General features: G+C 41.8%; 1 protein-coding gene across 1 annotated transcript in view; it reads left to right on the top strand.

The window, feature by feature from the left end:
- Positions 1-19,714, top strand: part of LOC109384781 (WW domain-containing oxidoreductase-like) — a gene marked incomplete at its 3' end in the record, with an annotated part of 561,210 nt that overhangs the window by 10,944 nt on the left and 530,552 nt on the right. Inside the window, exon 2 of the mRNA XM_019646403.1 lies at positions 15,714-15,899. Coding sequence (XP_019501948.1) covers positions 15,714-15,899 — 186 coding nt within the window. The remainder of the gene's footprint in view (positions 1-15,713; positions 15,900-19,714) is intronic.

Raw genomic sequence — 19,714 nt, 5'->3', positions numbered from 1 at the left:
TTTTGAGGAACCGCCAAACTCTTTTCCACAGCGGCTGCACCATTTTACATTCCCACCAGCAATGCATGAGAATCCCAATTTCTTCACATCCTTGCCGACACTTGTTATTGTCCTTTTTTAACTTAAATTACAGCCATCCCTTTTTATTTTATTTATTTTATTTTTTATAGCTACCCTAGTGGGTGTGAACTAGCTATGTTACATATTCATATATTCTTTTGTATTCAAACATGTATATTTTTCTTCATACTAAGTATGCCATGGACATTTTTCATGTTATTAAATATATTTCTCTAATTTTAATCTTTAGGACTTTACAGTAATCCATTGCATATAGGTAAAGTTATTCAACACATCTTGAATTATTGGATGCTAGGTTCTAATTTTCTTGTTGTGCTATGATCATGTCCTATACATACCTATTTTGGGATCTCTTGTTTTCTTAGGATCAGTTCCTATAAGAGGAGTTTCTGGGTCAACGCATATGAATATCTTTTAAACCGTTGATCTATGAAACCAAATTACCCTCCAGTACATGTAATGTTTTTTCATTCCCTGCATCAAAACCTAGGCAATCCTATTCAGACCTGAAATGTGAGTAGTAAAACTTGCATTTATCGAATTAAAGTCAAATGTTGATTTCAACATGCAAGATTTCTGTTTGTTAGTCACTCAAGTTCTTTTTTCAGTTGCTTTTTTGTGTCTTCTGAGCTCATTGCAGCTGTGGAGAGGAGAAACCACTTCCTGGTGGGGCTGGAAGAGAAATCTGAGGTTTTCCTTCATTGGTGAGGAAGCCTGGGAGCTCAGTGGTGTCCAGTAGTGAGGAGGACGGGCAGAGCCCTGGACGGGAGATCAGGAAGGACGGGCTGTCATTCAGCTCTATCATGTAGCGTCATTTCCTACGTCCTTCTTTGTCTCAGATGATGGTGACCTAGGCTCCCACTTGGGCCTTTTCAGTAGTAGAAGCTCAGCTCCAGCATGTGACTCTGCTGATTTCTCAGGTCCTTTTCTCTGACTCAGCTCTGCTCTGACACAGAGAGTAGGACGTGCTGCCCTATTAGAGGTAAAGCTTCCCATTGATTTCGGACAAGTAGCAATGACCTTTGAAGACCCTGATACCAAAATAGATTTCATTGTCAGGCTTCTTAGCCTTGTTTGACCCTCAGGTGTCTGGGACCACGCAGATCTTTCTTTCCCTTCTTGGAGGAGGGTTTTCCAAGCTTTGTGGAGTCTTGCGTCCAGTCCATTTCTGTTTCATTTGCAGCCCCTCTTCTACTGTACTGTTGGAAGGGCGGGTTTGCTATTATTCAGTACCTGCATGGGGAGGCAGCCGGGTTTGGGTTCCCATCCTGCCTTTGATATTGTGCATGTCTTCCTAGGTGGCTTTTGATATGATCACATTGTCCTAATTCTATTTTGTTTTAAAAGGTTTAAGTGCATTTATGATTTTTCAGGCAGATGTTAAACCTGTTTGTTTTGGTGTGATTTTGGTACTATGTATAAATAAGGTGATTTTACACAAGTTCTGTGACCGCAAAAATGGTACATGTCCATTTTAGAACATTTAAAAAACTATGGGAAACCATAAATATGAAAATGGAAGTTGCCCATTTTTCTGGTCCTCCATTAATATTTTTTTTTATTTCTTGAAATTTTTTACCACATGCATTTTCAAATATACACAAGAAATAAAAGAGGTATACTAGACCTTCCCATACCCTTCACCCAGCTTCCAAAATTATCAACAGATGGTTGATTTTATTCAATCTGTAGCCCCTCTTACTAGATTATTTTAAAACAAATCTAAGACATCATAAGCGTATCCATGTATACACTATATACCCCTCTATTAACATCACTATTCATATTTCAGAATATCATCTTTTTAAAAAAATATCTATTTCAAATATTTTTTAAAAAACTTTTCTAGTGATACATTTTTTCCTAGGTTTCCCATAATCATTTCGTGAAGATGGTAAATTAGCAAAATAATACCATAAGGTTGTAGAAAATACAGTGAATAATGTGTCAAATAAATACATTTTTAAAAAATTTCAACCTAACCCTTTAAGCAATGGCTAAAATTCAGATGTTGAAAAATAAATTCAACTTGACATGGTAAAATTCTAATAATAAGCTGAAGTCATGTCACGGGCAAAAACCATGTAGCTTTGTGTAACCTATCAATTGTCCACCAAAAAATGCAACCTTATTTTCTTCGAATTCACTACATCTTGCTTGAGTCTCAGTTTTCGTTCATGGTGGAAGTACAAGAACAATATGGACAGGGCGTGGAGAGCTGTTAACCACAGCCGCTCGAGGGACGGGGGAAAGAACCCATCTGGGGCCTACTTACGTCATTCTGAGAGTTTCAGTGCAGGCTTCCCAGAACCCAGGGATTATTGTTTTTAGTTGAGATATAATTTAGACACTGTTAAATCCATCATTTTAAAGTGTGCGATTCAGTGGTTTTTAGTGTGCAGTTCACAGAGTTGAAGAGCCATCGCCACTAATCCCAGAACATTTTCATCACTCCACAAAGAAACCGCATACCTGTACCCATGAGTAGCCATCCCCTATCTGCCTCCCTAAGCCTTCCAGTAATCTTTCTGTGTCTACTGCTTTGCTTATTCTGGACATTTCATATGAAGGGAAGCATGCAATGTGTCTTCTTTTGTGACTGGCTTCTTTCACTTAAGATAATGTTTTTGAGGTTCATCCATATTGTAGCATGTATCAATACGTTATTGCTTTTTATGTCCGAATAATATCCCATTATATGGATAGACCACATTTTTTGTTTATTCATTCATTGATTGATGGACATTTGGGTTATTTTCATCTTTTGGCTACTATACATAATGCTCCTATGAACATGATTCTCACTGTTTTGCCCTCTTGGAAGCGATCATGATATTTAGGGGTTAAAGGTGTCGGAAGGCAGAGTGATTGGTGGGGATGGTGAGTCACCTCTTTGGGGGTCAGCATTCTTCTCAAGCTCAGCACAAAGACCCTTTCTGAGGCCCTCTTGAAGGAGCGTCCACTGGGACATGCCCAGTGGTCCTCTAATCACTGAGGAAGCACGTGCCCTGGGGAGAACTTTCCAAGTCTATGATCATAGCCAACAAGAGACCACGATGTTGAGTGACCCTTATTTGCTTTAAGAAGAGAGCATTAGCACAAAGTGACAGGCGGAGTCCAACTCGGGCTCAATTATTTTGTAAAGCCTTTCGTTTATTTGACCTCCCCTGACCCAGGAAATAATTCTAACCAATCAGCGCTGGCTCCCTTTGACACTGGGGTCTGGTTGCTTTATAGCTGATGACAGAGGGGCCACAGTGCTGCCACATCTGGATTAATCCTCAACTTGAGAGCCGTGTGCTGTTTTCTTGCAAGGTTGTATTTCTTCATTAGCTATTCCCAGGGCCCAGGGAGTCCCAGAGGATGTCAGAGTACATTAATTTTTATCATAACATGGACTCTTTCAGGTCTGAATGGCAGCACACAGCTGTCAGGGGCTTTCTGAACTCTATTACAGCTCCATATATCTCTAGGCAAAAATAGGAAAGAGTCCTCATTGGCAAGGAAATTTACAAAATGTATGAGATGTTTTATTGTTTGAGTGACTTGACCATGCGCTTAGGCACATTCCCCAACTAATATTTTGTTATTGTCCATGTAAGTTCACCTTCGCCACCACACATTAAACCCCTCTCCGTTCATTGTAACTGTATGAGGTATGTTTTAAATAAACTCTCTTTACATAATGGTAATGAAATCATCATCTGGTACAGCTATTCTACAAATACATATATATATATATATATATATATATATATATATGTGTGTGTGTATATATATATATGTAAAATGAATGTTCCCATGATTCTTTCAGCAGAATTTATGCATCCACAGTATTGCAGAAGTTTGTAAATAATGGCTTGTAATGCTTAATATTGCTTTGTGTCCACAAAATAGTCTTTTAATTTGAAGGAATGCTAATGCGTTTCTGGAGAGGCTAGTTATTTCTTCATTGCCTTTATTTTCCCCACTTATCCACTGAGTGAAATGCCTGCAGGAATGCATTTTACTGAGAAAGGATGCCCAGGTACCGTATTAATAGCAGAGCTGTCAACAAATGCCCTAAGGAACCCCCTATGTGTCAGGCCCCGTGGTGGGCACCGCATGGGGTGGGCACAAGGACCCTCCACCAGGGAAACCCTAGGATAGAGGGAAGGCACCGTTTTCAGTTGTAAGAGGAAATGTGTTCTTAGTTGGGACAGCCAAGTGGTTTCCAGCCGGCTCCCGTCCCTCACTTGAGTGTTCCTGGATAGTTCCGGTTTCTTGGTAAGAGATGTGTTTTGTAAGGCCATGTGGACTGTTAATTTCATGGCCCCCACTGCCAGGCAGCCTAACTGTACGAGCTCTATGAGCCGTAGCACCAAGCCCCCGGAAGCTCAGATATCACCATTTACACATAAGATGTACATAGGCAATTATTCTGTTTATCGTAACACGTACTAATTGTTAAAACCCAAAACCAGAGCAGCTACCCCACTTAGCAGATGCTTTTGCCAAGGATGAGTTTGAGAAGTACAGATGAGCTGGTTCCCAGTGCATTTTAAAAAAATCCAACACAGGTGGTCCTCCTTCCATTTGACAGAATTTAGGCAAGTGGCACATACATGCCTGCATTATGGACAGTGGCGACATAGAGAGAGGCTCTATGGGTTAAAAAAAAAAAAAGTACTGACCGTATGCACTCAATACTTTAAAAAACAAATGGCAGTGGACTTAATAAATCTGAAAAAGATACAGAGGGCTTTCACAAGCGATATTTAATTTTCAGGGAGTCAGCAATTCAACAACTTGTTGTATGTGAGGCACGGTGCTAGGTGTGGGAGCACAGGGGTGACGTCCCTCAAAGGTTCCTGGTCCATCATTCCGACTCACTGTATTTTGTGTAGGGGAAAGCTGGGGACCGTGGTGAAAAGCAGGTTCTGTCTGCTCTAACTACTGCCAGCCCCAACCCTCCCCGTCTGCCAGCTTCTTTACTTCTTTCACTTACGTGAATAATAGTCACATTCTCTGAGTTCCCTTGTGGAGTTTACTAAACTCCCATTCGGCCTCCCAAGATTTCTTTCATATCACAAGTGAATTTCCTCAGGATGTGACCATGATTCATTTGTCAGATGAACACACAGGAATTTGCCAAGGGAGACTTTAGTTAATTTGCATTTTCTCAGTCTATGGGAGCTATGTTCAAGAGAGGTGGCTAGGCTATGAGTGTAGTTGAAGTTATGTAGCCTTACTCTCCCCATGCTCCCAGCCTTATTGCATTCATCATTGATAGTCCACTTTATTAAATATTCCCAGAACACAGGGCAATAAAGTACCAGATGCAAAGGGCAGGAGAAAAACCAGAAGGACCTGGAGTTGTAACACCAAAGAGTCAGACCTGCATTTGAGACATTGTGTCAATTGGATTAAGTGCCAGTGGTGGCGTAATTATCACATTGATGCATTTTTCCTAGAAAGCCCTCTTGGAAGAAGATGATGTGGGTGTATTCCTGTTACACGTTTGCCCCCATTTAGAATCAATGAGGTTGAGCTTTTGCTGCTGGGACTGCATATGATAGGATGGGGAAAATATAATCAAGATAATGGACATGAGGCAAAAATTTAAGGAAATAACAAAAACAAGAGTGTTTCCATTTTATGTTAAGTGTATGTACTAATGTCCTGGAATTCGCTATAAGAAGTTGTAAATGGTGCATGAAATGAAAAATTCTTGGTGGTCTCCAGGGGATACAGCCAGTGTTCTACTCTATTCCCAATGATTGGTTCGGATTATTTTCTCTATTCCAACTTGAAAAAAAAAAAAGTGTGGCTAGGTATCTTGACAGCTGAATACACTCTGGGTTAATTATTATTTTAATACTTGATGGTGTCCCTCATAGTCTCGAAATAGATGGGTCCTTTGCAGTTTTGAAACACAGCTGGATGGTCACTGACCACCTACACTGATGTTGATTTTGCGTGTTCATATTTCTCTTGTGTTACTTGCTCTATTTCCTTGCATATTTATTCAGAATCTTATCTCCCAGAGATATTGAGTAACAGCGTGGGAAACAATATATAGGTATTTCATAGATGTGGGAGACAAGTCTATACATATTTTTGTCTCTAAATTACTGATGGAGACGCAGTTCCCAAAGTAGAGCTCCAGGTCTAGGAAACAGGCCGCTGAGGAGAAAATGGCTTCTTTTAGGTACCCTCTCTGTCATGGCCCCTGCTGGTCACTTCCATTTTTTCTCTGATTGATTCTCACAACTATTAAACAAGGTGGGTATTATCATTGTGAGTTTGAGAGGCTAATTACATATATTTTTTTAATATTTGATTGTCAGCAAGTGTTTTTGAAGAGTTTGCCTTTATACCACCTAAAATCTTCGTGAATCTTACCAGGGGTGTGCACCCTGCATTTGGGGCAATTGCGGTCTTGGTGGATTGCTGGAGTGTAGACAGTCTGCACTGGGGGCGAGGTCACCGTAGAAGAGAATTGTTGTGTTCAGTTTTATGCTTCCTTCCATGAGTTCACCGTAAATCTGCCCCTAGCTATTGAAGCAGAACCCACCTTGGAATTCTATAATATTTGTTCCCCTTCCTGTTCCAGGAGAAAAAGACAGCTGCACACCAGGTAAGACGGAGAAACATTTGCTTTTGGGATCTGGGGTCCTTAGGCCCTTTCTATTGAATTCAGAGTATTTCTAAATAGCATGAATTCTTGTGACTCGCTTGAGAAATGCTCCAGATGCTGTGACATTCTATTTCTGGGAGGCACTGAAAAATATTTCCCTTTGTGAAACATTTCACTTAGCTCATTCTTCTGCTGTGTCTGAAATGGAATCCCCTAGGGCCACAACTGAGTTAACATTTCTTGGGATGTTTATTTAACCTGTAAAAGTCTGCATCATTTTTTTTTGTGTGTGTGTGGGAGGGGGGCATGTCACAATTCGATTTACAAATCTTCACTGTAACTCAACTGATAGCTGCTACTGTTCCTCATAGACTCTTTGAAAGCACACTTCTGAGTTCTCAGGTTTCAAATTATGTATCTGATTCTTAGGTTCCTTGAGTCATTATGAGCTGCTCTTACCTCCAAAGCATAAAGACTCTGTCCTTATTGATGAACTAGAACCAAATCAACTCTTTCCCTGTTCCTTATGTCCCTTTTTTAGGGAATAATATTGTAAAACATGGCTATGTGATGGACTGTAGACCACCTGTCATTGGGAAAATGCATTGACTCAGATGTATCCATTTAGGTGTGTGCAAAAGGCTAACGTCTAACTACACGCAGGACCTTGGGCAAACAAAGACTTCTCTCTCGCCTCATGGACATGGATGGTTGTGTACCGACAGAGAGAACGTTTGTACATGTCGCACGTGATAGAAAGTGTTGAATAATGTAGGATTGGACACATCCCAGACAGATGGGAAGGCCAAGCCTCCTGGGAGGTGCTGAACCTTAGCAGCTGATGTTCAATAAACACTCAGGGCATGCTGGGGTTGGGTTGTTGCCAGTTAGTGATCAGTGCGCAGACTAGTCAGTAGGGTTGAGAATGGCAATGGGTGCTTTCAGGGGATACTAATGGGGTCCTGGCATTCCCCCCACCGCCCATTGGGGTGGTATCACTGCTAGTGTGGTGCCTTGGTGGGGACTAGAAGGTCAGGGAACCTGGGAAACAGCTGTGTCCCTTGTCCCCTGTCCCATGCAGCTGTCTACTGGTAGTGAGTCAAAGGATCTCGTGGCCTTTGGTGATGCCTGTCTTTCTGTCAATCGCAGTGTCATCAACCTTATGAAAGGTCTAGGGAAAGTGTTTAGGAATGTCCAAAGAGGGAGATAGTGCTGACTTTTCAGATGAGGAGCAAGGCTTCTTAGAGGAAGGAGGTGTCTTCTGAGTAACGCTTGGGAGATGGAGAGGGTACCTGCAACAGAGTGAGGGATCCTGTTAGATCCATGTAAGTGGAAAACTAAAGGAAGACAAGAAAGCATCGTGTCAGTGTCTGCGCAGGGATCAGAAAGAAATGCGATAAAAATGTCATGAATTTCTCTACTGTCCAGAAATCCCCACTCTTGCCATCACTATGGATGAATTTTATCCTGTTCTGATTTCTTATTGTCCCACTCCAGCACTGCTGCTTGTTGCTGCACAGGGTGTGCACTGAACAACTCTGGGGTCACCATTTAGACAGACCACTATCTGTGTTCAACGTCCTGACCCTTGGTAGCACGCATTCCTATTCTCTCATTTTAAAGCCTGTGTATTTCATGGATAAGATGAGATTTCATGGCAGATAGTGCTGCACTTGAATTCTGGCTCCTCCAATTACTGGCAAAACATGTTCAAAGCTTAATGTTCTCATCTGTAAAATGGTGATGACATTGCCTACCTTGTGGGTTGCTATGATGATTCAAATGGAATTATTGACATATCAAGAACTATCAACAATGTTTTCTCAGATGGAAATCATGAGAACGCCCCAAGCAAGGAAAAAGCATAGGCCTTTCTCAGTTCATATTTTCCAGTTCTTGTGTGATCCAGTGAACAGGCATTTATTGAACAGCGTCTATGACCAGAGTCTCATGGTCAGCTTTACGAGTATATGATGACAAAACCGTGGGACTCCACCTCTTCTGTTACAACACTTTTAAGTAGGTCAGAAATCTATACAAGAAAGGATTTTTGTGATTGACCAGAAAGCTCAGAGAGACTTCTCCAACTAGCTTCGGCAATTGCCTAAAGAATTATGCAGATGCTAAATGTTTTACAAGTTCAGGTGAGGAGCCGTTCTTTCGGTTGTTGGGGTGGTCCAGGCAGGTTCTACAGGAAATGTAGGATTTGAGGTGGCCCTTGGAAGGACCGAGAACAGCCAGCATGAGTCCTGTAGACCTGACCCAATGTCCCGTCATCCCTACAAGGTTGTTTACCTGTTCTCTCTGCAAGTAGATTTTATTTTTATTTAGTTTTTAATTTTTTTTTTAATTTTTTTAGCTGAGCCATCCTGCCACCTGTTGGCAGCTCAGCGGCAGCTCAGCTCGGGCCAAGACTCAAACTGCTGTTGCTCAGAGCTTGCACTCTTGAGCGAGCTCTTAACCAACTGAGCCACTCGGCCGGCCCCTGCAAGTAGATTTTAAGTTTTCTTCTCAGTTGTTCTCCTGGAATTCAGAGCAAGGCGCATCATAAATAGTCCATGCATATCTTACTTGACGTCAGTTAAATTCAGCAGTTTTGTATGAGTCAGGAGCAGGGTGTTCTTCAGCCGCTCCAGAGATGTGGAGATGAATGAGTCCCCGTTGCTGTGGTCCCACTGGGTGTAGTTGGTACACAGCAGCAAATGACTCATCCTGAGGATGTGATCAGTACCATTAGGGACCACAGAGCTCTATTGTTCTTCTCCATTTTTAAATTAAGTTTCTTTGTAAATATAGTCAGAAGTCAGCCCTTTTATTCTGCAGTTCTGTGAGTTGTGACAAACACATAATCAGGGAGTCACCACACACATAGTTCCATCACCCTCAAATTTCCCCTGCACCCCTTGGTAGTAACTCACGCCTCTTTCACCCAGCCCATGGCAACCATTGGTTTTTTTTTTCCTGTCCCTAGAGTTTTTCCTCTTCCAGAATGTTGTATAAATGGAAGTATGCTGTATGTAGCTTTTTGAATTTGGCTTATTTCACAGAGCATGGTGCATTTATTAGTTATCTGTTGCTGTTAAATTATCCCCCAAACTTAGTGATTTAAAACAGCAAACATGTATTACCTCACTCTATTAGTTTCTCTTGCCGTTGTAATAAATTACTACAAATGTGTTGGCTTAAAACAACACATATGCAGCGTGTAGGAATATGTTTTCTGGCCAGCTTTTATTGTACAACATAATAAACGATATAATAATATTCCACATATACCTGCTAATTGGATAGGTAGAAATCTTATTTTTTGTTGGAAGTGGCGTTTAGCATCGTTGTTTGTAATCTAGTTTATAAATTAAAAAAAATCTCTTTGTCAATACGCCTGTTGAACTCATAGAGTGTTTTTAACTTGGCTCCAGTATTCATGGTGAGCCAGGTGAGGGAAGAAGCAGAGATGGTAAGGCCAGGTATGGCCTATCACAGTGACCAAAGCTAAATACACCAGAACCAGAAACATGGAGTAACAGTGTGTGTCTTTGCTTGGGGTCCCTAGTGATCAATCAAGCCTGAGACGGGGATGTTGGCTCAGATGACTTATTGGGGCAGTGTTTTCAAAATAAGAAAGAGGAAAACAGGTTGTAGTCAATTAGAGACTAGTTTCAGCCAGACCCCACAGGGAGCTCTGGAATTATACCATAGAGTTGGTCCTCTTTTTTCAAAGAGCACCTGGGTATGGGGTGCGGCTTTCCAGATATGATGACGCCCAGGAGTCAAGGACAATTTCCTGGAGAAGTCAGTGCTCACAGCAGTGGGGAATGGTTACACTGGCCGTGTAAATCAGAACGAGACAGGACATCCTAACACCCACTCCACTGGAAAGGTAAGGGACTGGACAAAATATTAGGAGTCCCTGGAAGGTCTAGAGATATTGGCGTTGACCAGTCATAGAGACTATGGGAAAAAAAAATGGGATAGTAGATGGTTCCTAAATGTTTCTATCAAGTGACTGGTTAGAGAGTGTCACCCATTGCAGAAACGAGGGCACCAGGAAGGGCATACGACTTAAGGAGAGAAGATGGAGAGGTTAGATTTGGGGGTGGGGGGTAGGAATGAGATCCTGGAACTTGGAGGAGATATAGGGGTTGGAGCTGTGGAGCACCATCTTTATAGAGGTGTCATTTAGAGTCTCTGGCTGGCTGAAACTGCGATAGGGAAGAGTTTGGAGATGGAATCAAAGGAGGCTGGAAACGGATCTCTGGGTAGAAGGGGAAGGGCTGGACGAGACAGAAGACGAGGCAATGGGCGCAGGAGGAGGAGGCCTCCCAGTAGGCGGTGTCGCAGAAGCCGAGGTAGGAAAGAGGTCCAGGAATCGGAGGAGCAGGGCCCCTGTGACAGAGGAGTCTAGACTCACCAGAAGGGAGGTCGTTGGATTTAGGGGTGGGGAGCCAGTGATCGCCACGCAGTTCTGAGAAGCTCTGGATGGTGAAGGCACAGAATTCAGTTGGCTTGGTGATAAGATGTGAGTTTGGGCAAGGAAAGAGATTGTGAATGGAGATGAATGTTTCAAAATGATAGACTGTAAATAGGAAGAGAGAGGCTAGTGCAACTTGAAAGAGCCCCAGTGTCAAGTAGACATCTTTCTTTCTCTCTTTCTAGCCCTCTTTCTCCTGTCTGTCTACCTTTCTCCTTCTTCCTCTTCTCCACTTTCTTTCCCCCTTTTCTGACTTTCTCCTGATGGCCAGAACATTCTGATTAGCCTGATAGACAGCAAGAATGCACCAGTGGAAAGGGAGAGACTGAAATGAAAGACAGGGAATAGTGAATGGATGGCTCTTGAGCAGTTGTATACCTGAAATGAGTATAATGTTATATGCCAATTATACCTGAATTTAAAAAAAAAAAGGAGGGAAAGCAGGAAGAAAATTTAGCGATAAGCTGTCTAAAAGCCAATAAGCCACAGCCTTTGGAATAGCACCCTCTTCTATTTGTTATCACCATTCAGTGTGCTTTCCCGTATCTGCAAGGCTTCTCTGGCTCAAACTTGGCCAATTGTCACTTGTATTAATGACAAGCAGCACTGGTAAATCATTGGAATCCCGCCCTTCTTACCATTGAGCTGTTGTTCTCTGGCACAAAAGAAAGTGTTGTCTCTAGAGAATGGAATTGCTACATTGCATCCCCAGTAGGTTCAGAGAATGCCCTGAACCTACTATTGGGTCCACTCAATAGAGAAGTAGCGTCTTTCTCTATGGGTAGGGAAGAACCACCGAGAACACACACACAGGCTGAGATCTTTGGTAAGCGAGTTTCCTTGCTTGATACACACACACACACACACACACACACACACACACACACACACACACACACACCCCTCCCCCCCCCACTGGAATCTCCTTTTGGATGACCTTTCCTCACTCACCCCTCACAGACCAGAATGCACCAAGGAAGGAAAAAACTTAGTCCTGAAAGTGCTGACTAACAGCATCAATTTTGGAATCAGAATGATACTATTTTTGTTTCCATTCTCTCTTTAGAGTTTGAACTTTCCTTTTGATATTTTGTAAATATTCATCACCTCAGAGAGCCTTTTGAATTGCAATGGCTTTTAGTCAAAACTGAGCAAAATGTGCCATTTGAATAATAAAAACCTCATTAAAGCAAGGCGAACGGAATTCTTTTCCTTTTGTACAAGCCAATTAAGTGTCTTTATAATTAAAAAAAAGTCTAGCACTTTTATAGTTTCATATTCCATAAGCCTGTTTTTAATTAATGGAGGTGACAAGTTTTAGGTACAGAGTACGTATTTTCCCTCCGGTGTTGTGCAATTAACATTAATGAACGGTATTACAATTTGGTGCAACAGGAAAGGGTTTCCCAGGTCCTCTGTGAGTTCTTGCCTCCAGGCTGAGGTCTTTGGTAAGCAAGTTTCCTTGCTTGATACAGTTTGCATTTCCTTGAGAAAATGTGCAGGCAAGGATACAGGTAACTAGAGGAGGTGTTGATATCAAGAGGTCATGGTGTCAAAATTCCAAATGCCCAGGCCTGTCTTAAAAGACAGGGTAACACTGAGAAAAAAATCGACTTTGAAGAATTTGATTTTCTCTTGTGGATATAGAGACAAAGGGACTAACTATGATTTAACCTGGCAGGTCCCTCTCTCAAGATACTGGGGCTTTGCTCCTGCACCTTTTTTCTGTTGTTGGATTTTAAGTTGCTTCTAGTTCATATACAACTTAATAATTCTAGCTCACTTATATATAATTATTACCCATTCTTATGTGTAAACTTTTATATAAATTTTGAGTATTTCTTTAGGAAAGAACCTTGGAAACTTGTGTTAGTTTCCTAGAGCTGCTATAACAAATTGCCACAACTTTGGTAACTTAACACAAGAGGAATTTAGCCTGTCACAATTCTGGAGGCCAGAATCCCAAATCCAGGCGTCAGCAGGGTTGGTTCCTTCTAGAGGCTCCGAGGGAGAGTCCATTCAGTGCCTTTCTGCTAGCTTTTGGGGCAGGTGGTCAACCTTTGGCGTTCTGGGCTTGTTGCGGCAGCACTCCAGTCCCTTACCTTGGCCTTTGGCTCTCCTTCTCTGTGTCTTCTGCCCTTCTCTTCTGCTGTAAGGACACTTGTCATTGGCTGGTTCCACTTTAGTCCAGGATAATCTCATCCCAAGATATGAATTTATGACCTTTGCAAAGACCCTTTTCCAAATAAGGTCGCATTTACAGGTTCCCAGTGGACCTATCTTTGAGGCTCCACTGTTTAACCCTCTACGGAAGCAGGAAGCAGTGACACATCAAGAAGATGAGAAGGGGCTGTGGGGGTGGTCTGCCCCATGTGTAGGCAGAAAGGGGGAGCATTGCTTGCAGAGAATTCAAAACCAATAGTAAAACGGACCAAGTGTTGCTATGCATTTTATTATCATCATGCAGTGGCAATTCTGAACTTTATCGATGGATGATACAGTATTTCTCCCTCGAGAGTGCTGCCACAGCACTGCCTCCCTGTGCACCTCACTGCTTGGAAACAGGATTACTGGGTGAAATAATGTGGATTTTTCTAATTCTCATGTTACATATATTTTCCACTTAATTTCCAGGGTGCAGGAATATACTCACCAACTTTATACGAGATAATAAACATATAATAATAATAAAGGCAAATATGCTAATTTAATAGGTAGAAAATACCTTATTTAAAATGTTGCCTAGTAAAGTTCAGCATGTTCAATCTGTACTGGTTATTTTGTAACCTAGTTTTATGAACTTTTAAGATGTCTTTGTCAATATTTCTGTTAGACTCAGAAAAATATTTTCTTATTGGTTTTTTAACACTCTATAGTAAAAATACAGGTCTTTTATAGCGCTGCACATATTTACCATAGTTTCTTTTTACTCTGTTTAGGTAACAGATTATTTTAGTTTTTAGACAGACTTTTCTTGATGCTTCTTTTTATTGAATGCTGGTGTTTGTTTTTTTAAAAACTCATGTCTCTTCTGCTACAGGCTACAGTCTTCCATGAGGATGGGACAAAATCAAATTGTCGCAAAAAGTAAAAGCTCTATGAAAAGTTTCTATGAAAGGAGCATTGGATTAAAAAAATAAATTATGGGAAATATTTCATTTCCTCTGTCACATAGGAAATATGAGCTGTAAGAGGAAACAGGACCATCAATTTCCAGCCCCCTATTTTACAGGCAGGATTCAGAAACTCAAAGACTTTGGCAATTTGTCTGAAACTGGGACAAAATGCAGATCTTTGAACTTTTAACCCTGTTCTCCTATAAAACCCCACCCTGTGTCTTTTCTTCTTGCTTTATTTGTTAGCTACGTTCCAGGAATGCTTTTTTTTTTTCTATTAAGCATTCATTTGATTGCATTTTTCCTTATTATAAAGACATCATATATGAATTATGGGGGCAAAATGAAGAAAATACAAGTGAACTTAGAAAGAAAACCATTTAAGGCACATTGGGTTCCACCCACTATAAGAAACAACTACTGTTAACATTTTTGTGTATCCTTTATACTGTGTGTGTGTGTGTGTGTGTGTGTGTGTGTGTGTTTGTGTGTTCGTACAATAGTATATGTTTTGTTTTTTTACCATGAATTTTTTGCAAGGTCGATAGGTTTGCTTATTTGTTATCGTTTTAATGGCTGCATAGTATTCTATCATTTACATATATTCTAATTCATTTAATGATGTCCCAACTGTATATTTAGCTTAACTCTAATTTGTTGCATTTATGTTGCAATTGCAAACACTAGATAGCCTTGAATACATATCTTTATACACTTCTCATTAGTACCTTAGGCTGATTTCCCACAAGTACAATTTCTTTATGAGGATTTAGGATTTTGATGCACAGGGAAGGCTTGCTTTTATGTTTTAAAATTTTATTATGAAGCAAATATACACTGAAGAAAATAGTATAACAGGCCTCCACTTACCTCTTCCTAAAGCTCATTTCTAACGTGTAGATTTAATCTGACCTCTGGAAGGAACATATTCAAGTAATAGGTGCCTGTCTCTTCAGAACATTTCTGCCTTGGTATGTGTACTTACCACCCATGCAGGGCTGCCTCCTGTGTCCACCTTTTTATGTCATATGTTCTCCTTTGTATCTTACATTTATCTGAAGGGTCATTTTGATTTTATAGGTGAAGAAGCTGAGACGTGGACAAATTAAGAAGCATGGATTTAATTAGGTGGTAGAACCTAGGATCCAGCCAGGGTGACCATCACACCCCAGTTTGCCCGGGATGGTCCTGCTTTTAGCACTGCATCCCAGCAGCCCCCTTGTCCCCAGCAACTTAGGATAGTTGCCAATTGAAGGTCCAAGCCCTTCCTCCAGCATGGTTTAAGGTTCGGCACTCTCTGGCGTCCCATTTCCAACTGCCTGGAATCTTGAAGATAGTGAAGAATTGCTTATTCCGGAGGGAGCATGAGTGATCCTGGGTTTTCGAGTGTTCATGTCTGCACAACATTGAATGTTTCGTTTTTCAGGTCTCTGCATGTGCTCGTGTGCAACGCAGCAGCTTTTGCCCTCCCCTGGAGTCTGACAAAAGATGGCCTGGAGACCACCTTCCAGGTGAATCACCTGGGGCACTTCTACCTTGTCCAGCTCCTTCAGGATGTCTTGTGCCGCTCAGCCCCGGCTAGAGTCGTCGTGGTCTCGTCGGAGTCCCATAGGTGTGTTCCAATTTGATGTTTTGTTCTGTTGTCCCTTTCATTGCATCAGCTAATGTTCCTCTGAGGTTGTCTTTCTCAAAATAATTCTCATTAGTCTTACTCTGAAAAGTGTGGGTGTATTCAACCTGGCTTGCTTAATTTTTCGAGGTCTTTTTTGTGAGTGTGTGTGAGATTGTGGGGGACTATTTTGGGGATTTTGTCTACAGCAATGCGTATTGCTTTTGCAACTGTACTTCAAGCCCCTCATTGATTTTGCTTTGAGATGGAATAATAATTGATTAAATCTGAATGCCTGACCTTTATTGATTTGTCATTCAACAACTTCAACATTTCACCAAGAAGAATGTGCAGTTATTCTAGCAGGAGAAACAATGCAATTAAAGACGGCGAGATGAAATCCAATTGTTTTATAATGAGAAATTAGGGAATTCAATGCAGACATTAGCTGTGTAATTGTAGAAAGGGAAGTACTGTAGTTAGAACATATTAGAAATCTGGCCATGCCTCTTTTGGTTAAAATTTCAATTAAAACATCAGATGGCACTTCTTTTCTATTACCATTAGGAGAATATTCAATGGACTAAAAAGACATTTGAAAATTTCATCGTATTTTCAGCATATTTGTTTCTGGAGTTGGGTAAACAACTGTTTGCCTAAAGAGAAGTGCTCAGGAAAGACAAAGGATTCTCTGGGTGAGGCTGGATTGAATGCATGTTGGGGAGATTTTCTTGATGTGGTTGGGAGCTTGCACGCTTAGCAAAAAGTAGCTGGGGAAACTAATGCGCAAGTGCTTATTTTCCCCTCTTCTTCTCTGCCTTAAGTCCTGAAATGTTTTAGTGACCCAGAATGAAGCTTATTTTTTTAATCATGCCTCCATAAAATGTAACCCCTGGGACTTGGAAGAGAGAGACCAGCCAAGGGTTAGCCTGAACCCTTTATCACTCCCAAACACAGGGGCTTATGGTATAAGTGACATACTGCAGATAGATTTACTCTTACCATTTTAAATTTATGATGGCCGAAATGAAAGGAAGATGCCCGTAATAATCCTCCCCCGTGTTAAAAGACATGAAACATCTAGTAATTAGGTGGTAACAAAATCTAGACATCCTTATCTTGGCAAATCACACCAGGTTTGTGAAAGAGAGTGGAGTGGCCCTGATAAAGGAGTAAGGGAGACTGCTGGGGGGGGGGGCAGGGGCTCCGGAAATAAATCTGCCAGCCCCAATCCTCGGCCAGATGTGGAGGGCACCACGGGATATGTTTAAATGAGCTGGTAGTTAATGGGAGATTAGGTTGAATTGTCAGCTGCTCTCTTCCCTTTGTAAATCTGTATCTCAAATGGCATTTCATGTGACGTCTTTGTTCTTCCCTTAACTGCAGTGTAATTCGTTCCTACCTAGGAGATCTGAATCTTAATTTCATTTCAAAGATGAATGAGAAGGAAGGGCCTAGGTCTCCTGAATTAGTTCCATTTCAGTTTATAGAGAAGACCTTCCTGAAATGTGTCTGGCGATTGGCACTGGTGTTCTGCTTTCTGATTAGCCTTTGCACGTACTAAAGAGTATTTCTCCAAGACGTTAATTCCACCACGCTGGTTTGTTGACTATGCTCTCACGGTTGCCCATAGCACCCGAGAGCCAGCGCACTGAGTGCACTGTGCTGAGAACGCACTCCCTCACTGCTCAAGGACCCAGAGCCTTAACCCGTGTTGTAAAATGGAAATGTTGATATCTAATTACCTCCATAAACCTTGGCGGAATCTCTTCGTTGGAGTCAAGACCCCCTGTTAGGGGAAAAATAAAGTCCCATGTTTGCAGAAAATATTATACCAGACTGCCCCAAGGCAAAATATTTATTAGCTTCCCCACGTCTTCACTATATTTTTGTTACTTATCCGGAGCCTGAGCCAGTGAGTTGAGTTTCTGCATACCTAAAACACATCATATTAAAAGGAGAACTTGACGTCCTTGCTGTGAAAAATTTTCAGATAACAATTAAAATAGAAGGAAAAGAGTGGAGCGCTGGCTGAACCACTCTAAATGGCATGTATTAAGATGAACGCCAAGCTACCACACACACACACACACACACACACACACACACACACACAGCGTCTGATGCAAATTCAGTCGTATTCTTTGAACATACTAGCTTTTGTCTACATAGAATCCAGCCTAATTACTTTAGTTTGGTGATTTAAAAATCCTCAGCTAAAAAAAAACACCTAATAATAAGAGAGCAGTATATATAGAAACATACAAGCTAGAGGTCCCCTCCAGCAGCAAATGTTAATGTCCAGAGAGCAAATGTTAACACGCTAGAGTACTGGTAGGAGAATCGTTCTATTAAGACATGATTGTTTGGCTTTGTCAGTTATTCAACTTAAAAATAGAGCAGGCAGCCTTTGATGAGTTGTTTTACTGCCTCTCGAGCTGAGAGGGGAATAGGGTCCCTTTTCAGGAAGCCTGCCCTGGCCCAGAGGAGTCAGAGAGCTTGTCCACCCTTCCTGTGTCCTGCACGACTGTCAATACAAGCCAATCAGATCGTAAAAATGGGTTTGCTGCCCAGGAGATCAGCAAGGCAGGAAGTCAGGGGTCCACTTAGGGTGGGGGCCTGGTATTTAGCAGATGTGCTTCTACCTCAAAATCTTCATTCAGCCTGGCTCCATCTAATTTCTCATCATGGGGGACGTGTGTGTGTGTGTGTGTGTGTGTGTGTGTGTGTGTGTGTGTGTGTGCGCGCGCGCGCGCACATGTGCCTTATTTCTAGATTGGGGTCTACAAAGGAATGACTTCTCTTAGGAGTTTAATCAACCCAGTGTTTCCCAGTCATGAACACTTCTACATTGTCTTTAAAAAACAAAGCAGGGGAGCCGGCCGAGTGGAGCATTGGTTAAGAGCTGGCTTGGGATGCCAGAGAGCCCCAGTTCGGATCCCACATATAAGGGCCAGTGACACTGCCATCTACAGCTAAGATGCTGAACAACAGCTCGACCTGGAGCTGGGCTGCTGTGAGTCGCCGGTAACAGCATAGGCTACAGCACCTGCTGCAGTGGGTTGCCATGGGCTACCGTGTGTAGCCGGCAGCCAGTGTGAGTGGCCAGCAACCGCAGTGAGCGGCCGTCCAGAAGCCGGCGACTGATCTGCCTCGCCCGGGAAGAGCGCAATGATGGTGCCAACTTGGGCCAGTGAAGCGACGTCCTCCACAGCTAGACTGAAGAACAAAAGGATAGCAACGTGTCTGTTCCCCTTTCCCCAATACCCCAATAAAAATCTTTAAAACAAAACAAAACAAAAAAAACCAAAGCAGGGTACTTATCCTAAACATTAGAAAAATGCCACATGCAAAGTGCCACATTCTTCATTGTCTCTAATGAAGAGCACAGGATCTGAACCTAATGGTAAAATTTGCATTTTGAGTAAGGCTTGAAACAAAGCTTTTTGTAATAAGGGAGACTTAGCCCTTAGTTTAGAATTCTTAACCCATGATCCAACTTCAAGTCTCTTAATTTGTATTTAGTACTACTATGTGTTAGGTATTAAACTAGGCAGCATGCAAAGGGCTCCCTATCCACCTAAGAATTCACAGTCTAGCATTGGAACCTTGCTGTCTGGTATGGTAAGGACAATATGCAGACAAATTGCAAAGATGACCTGATTTGCTTTGTTGCTGATCTTGGAGGGGTGGCAGGGTTATTGACTACTAGGCATATCATGGACTGGGGTTGTGGAGACTGGATACCTAATTTCCCTGGAAACATGTATTTCAATCTGGTTTGCATGGCATTTTTCGATATGTCTTCCACTGCCATC

Source organism: Hipposideros armiger, unplaced genomic scaffold (genome assembly GCF_001890085.2).
Source record: "Hipposideros armiger isolate ML-2016 unplaced genomic scaffold, ASM189008v1 scaffold_102, whole genome shotgun sequence".
Taxonomy (NCBI): domain Eukaryota; kingdom Metazoa; phylum Chordata; class Mammalia; order Chiroptera; family Hipposideridae; genus Hipposideros; species Hipposideros armiger.
This window is presented reverse-complemented; position numbering and strand designations above follow the sequence as displayed.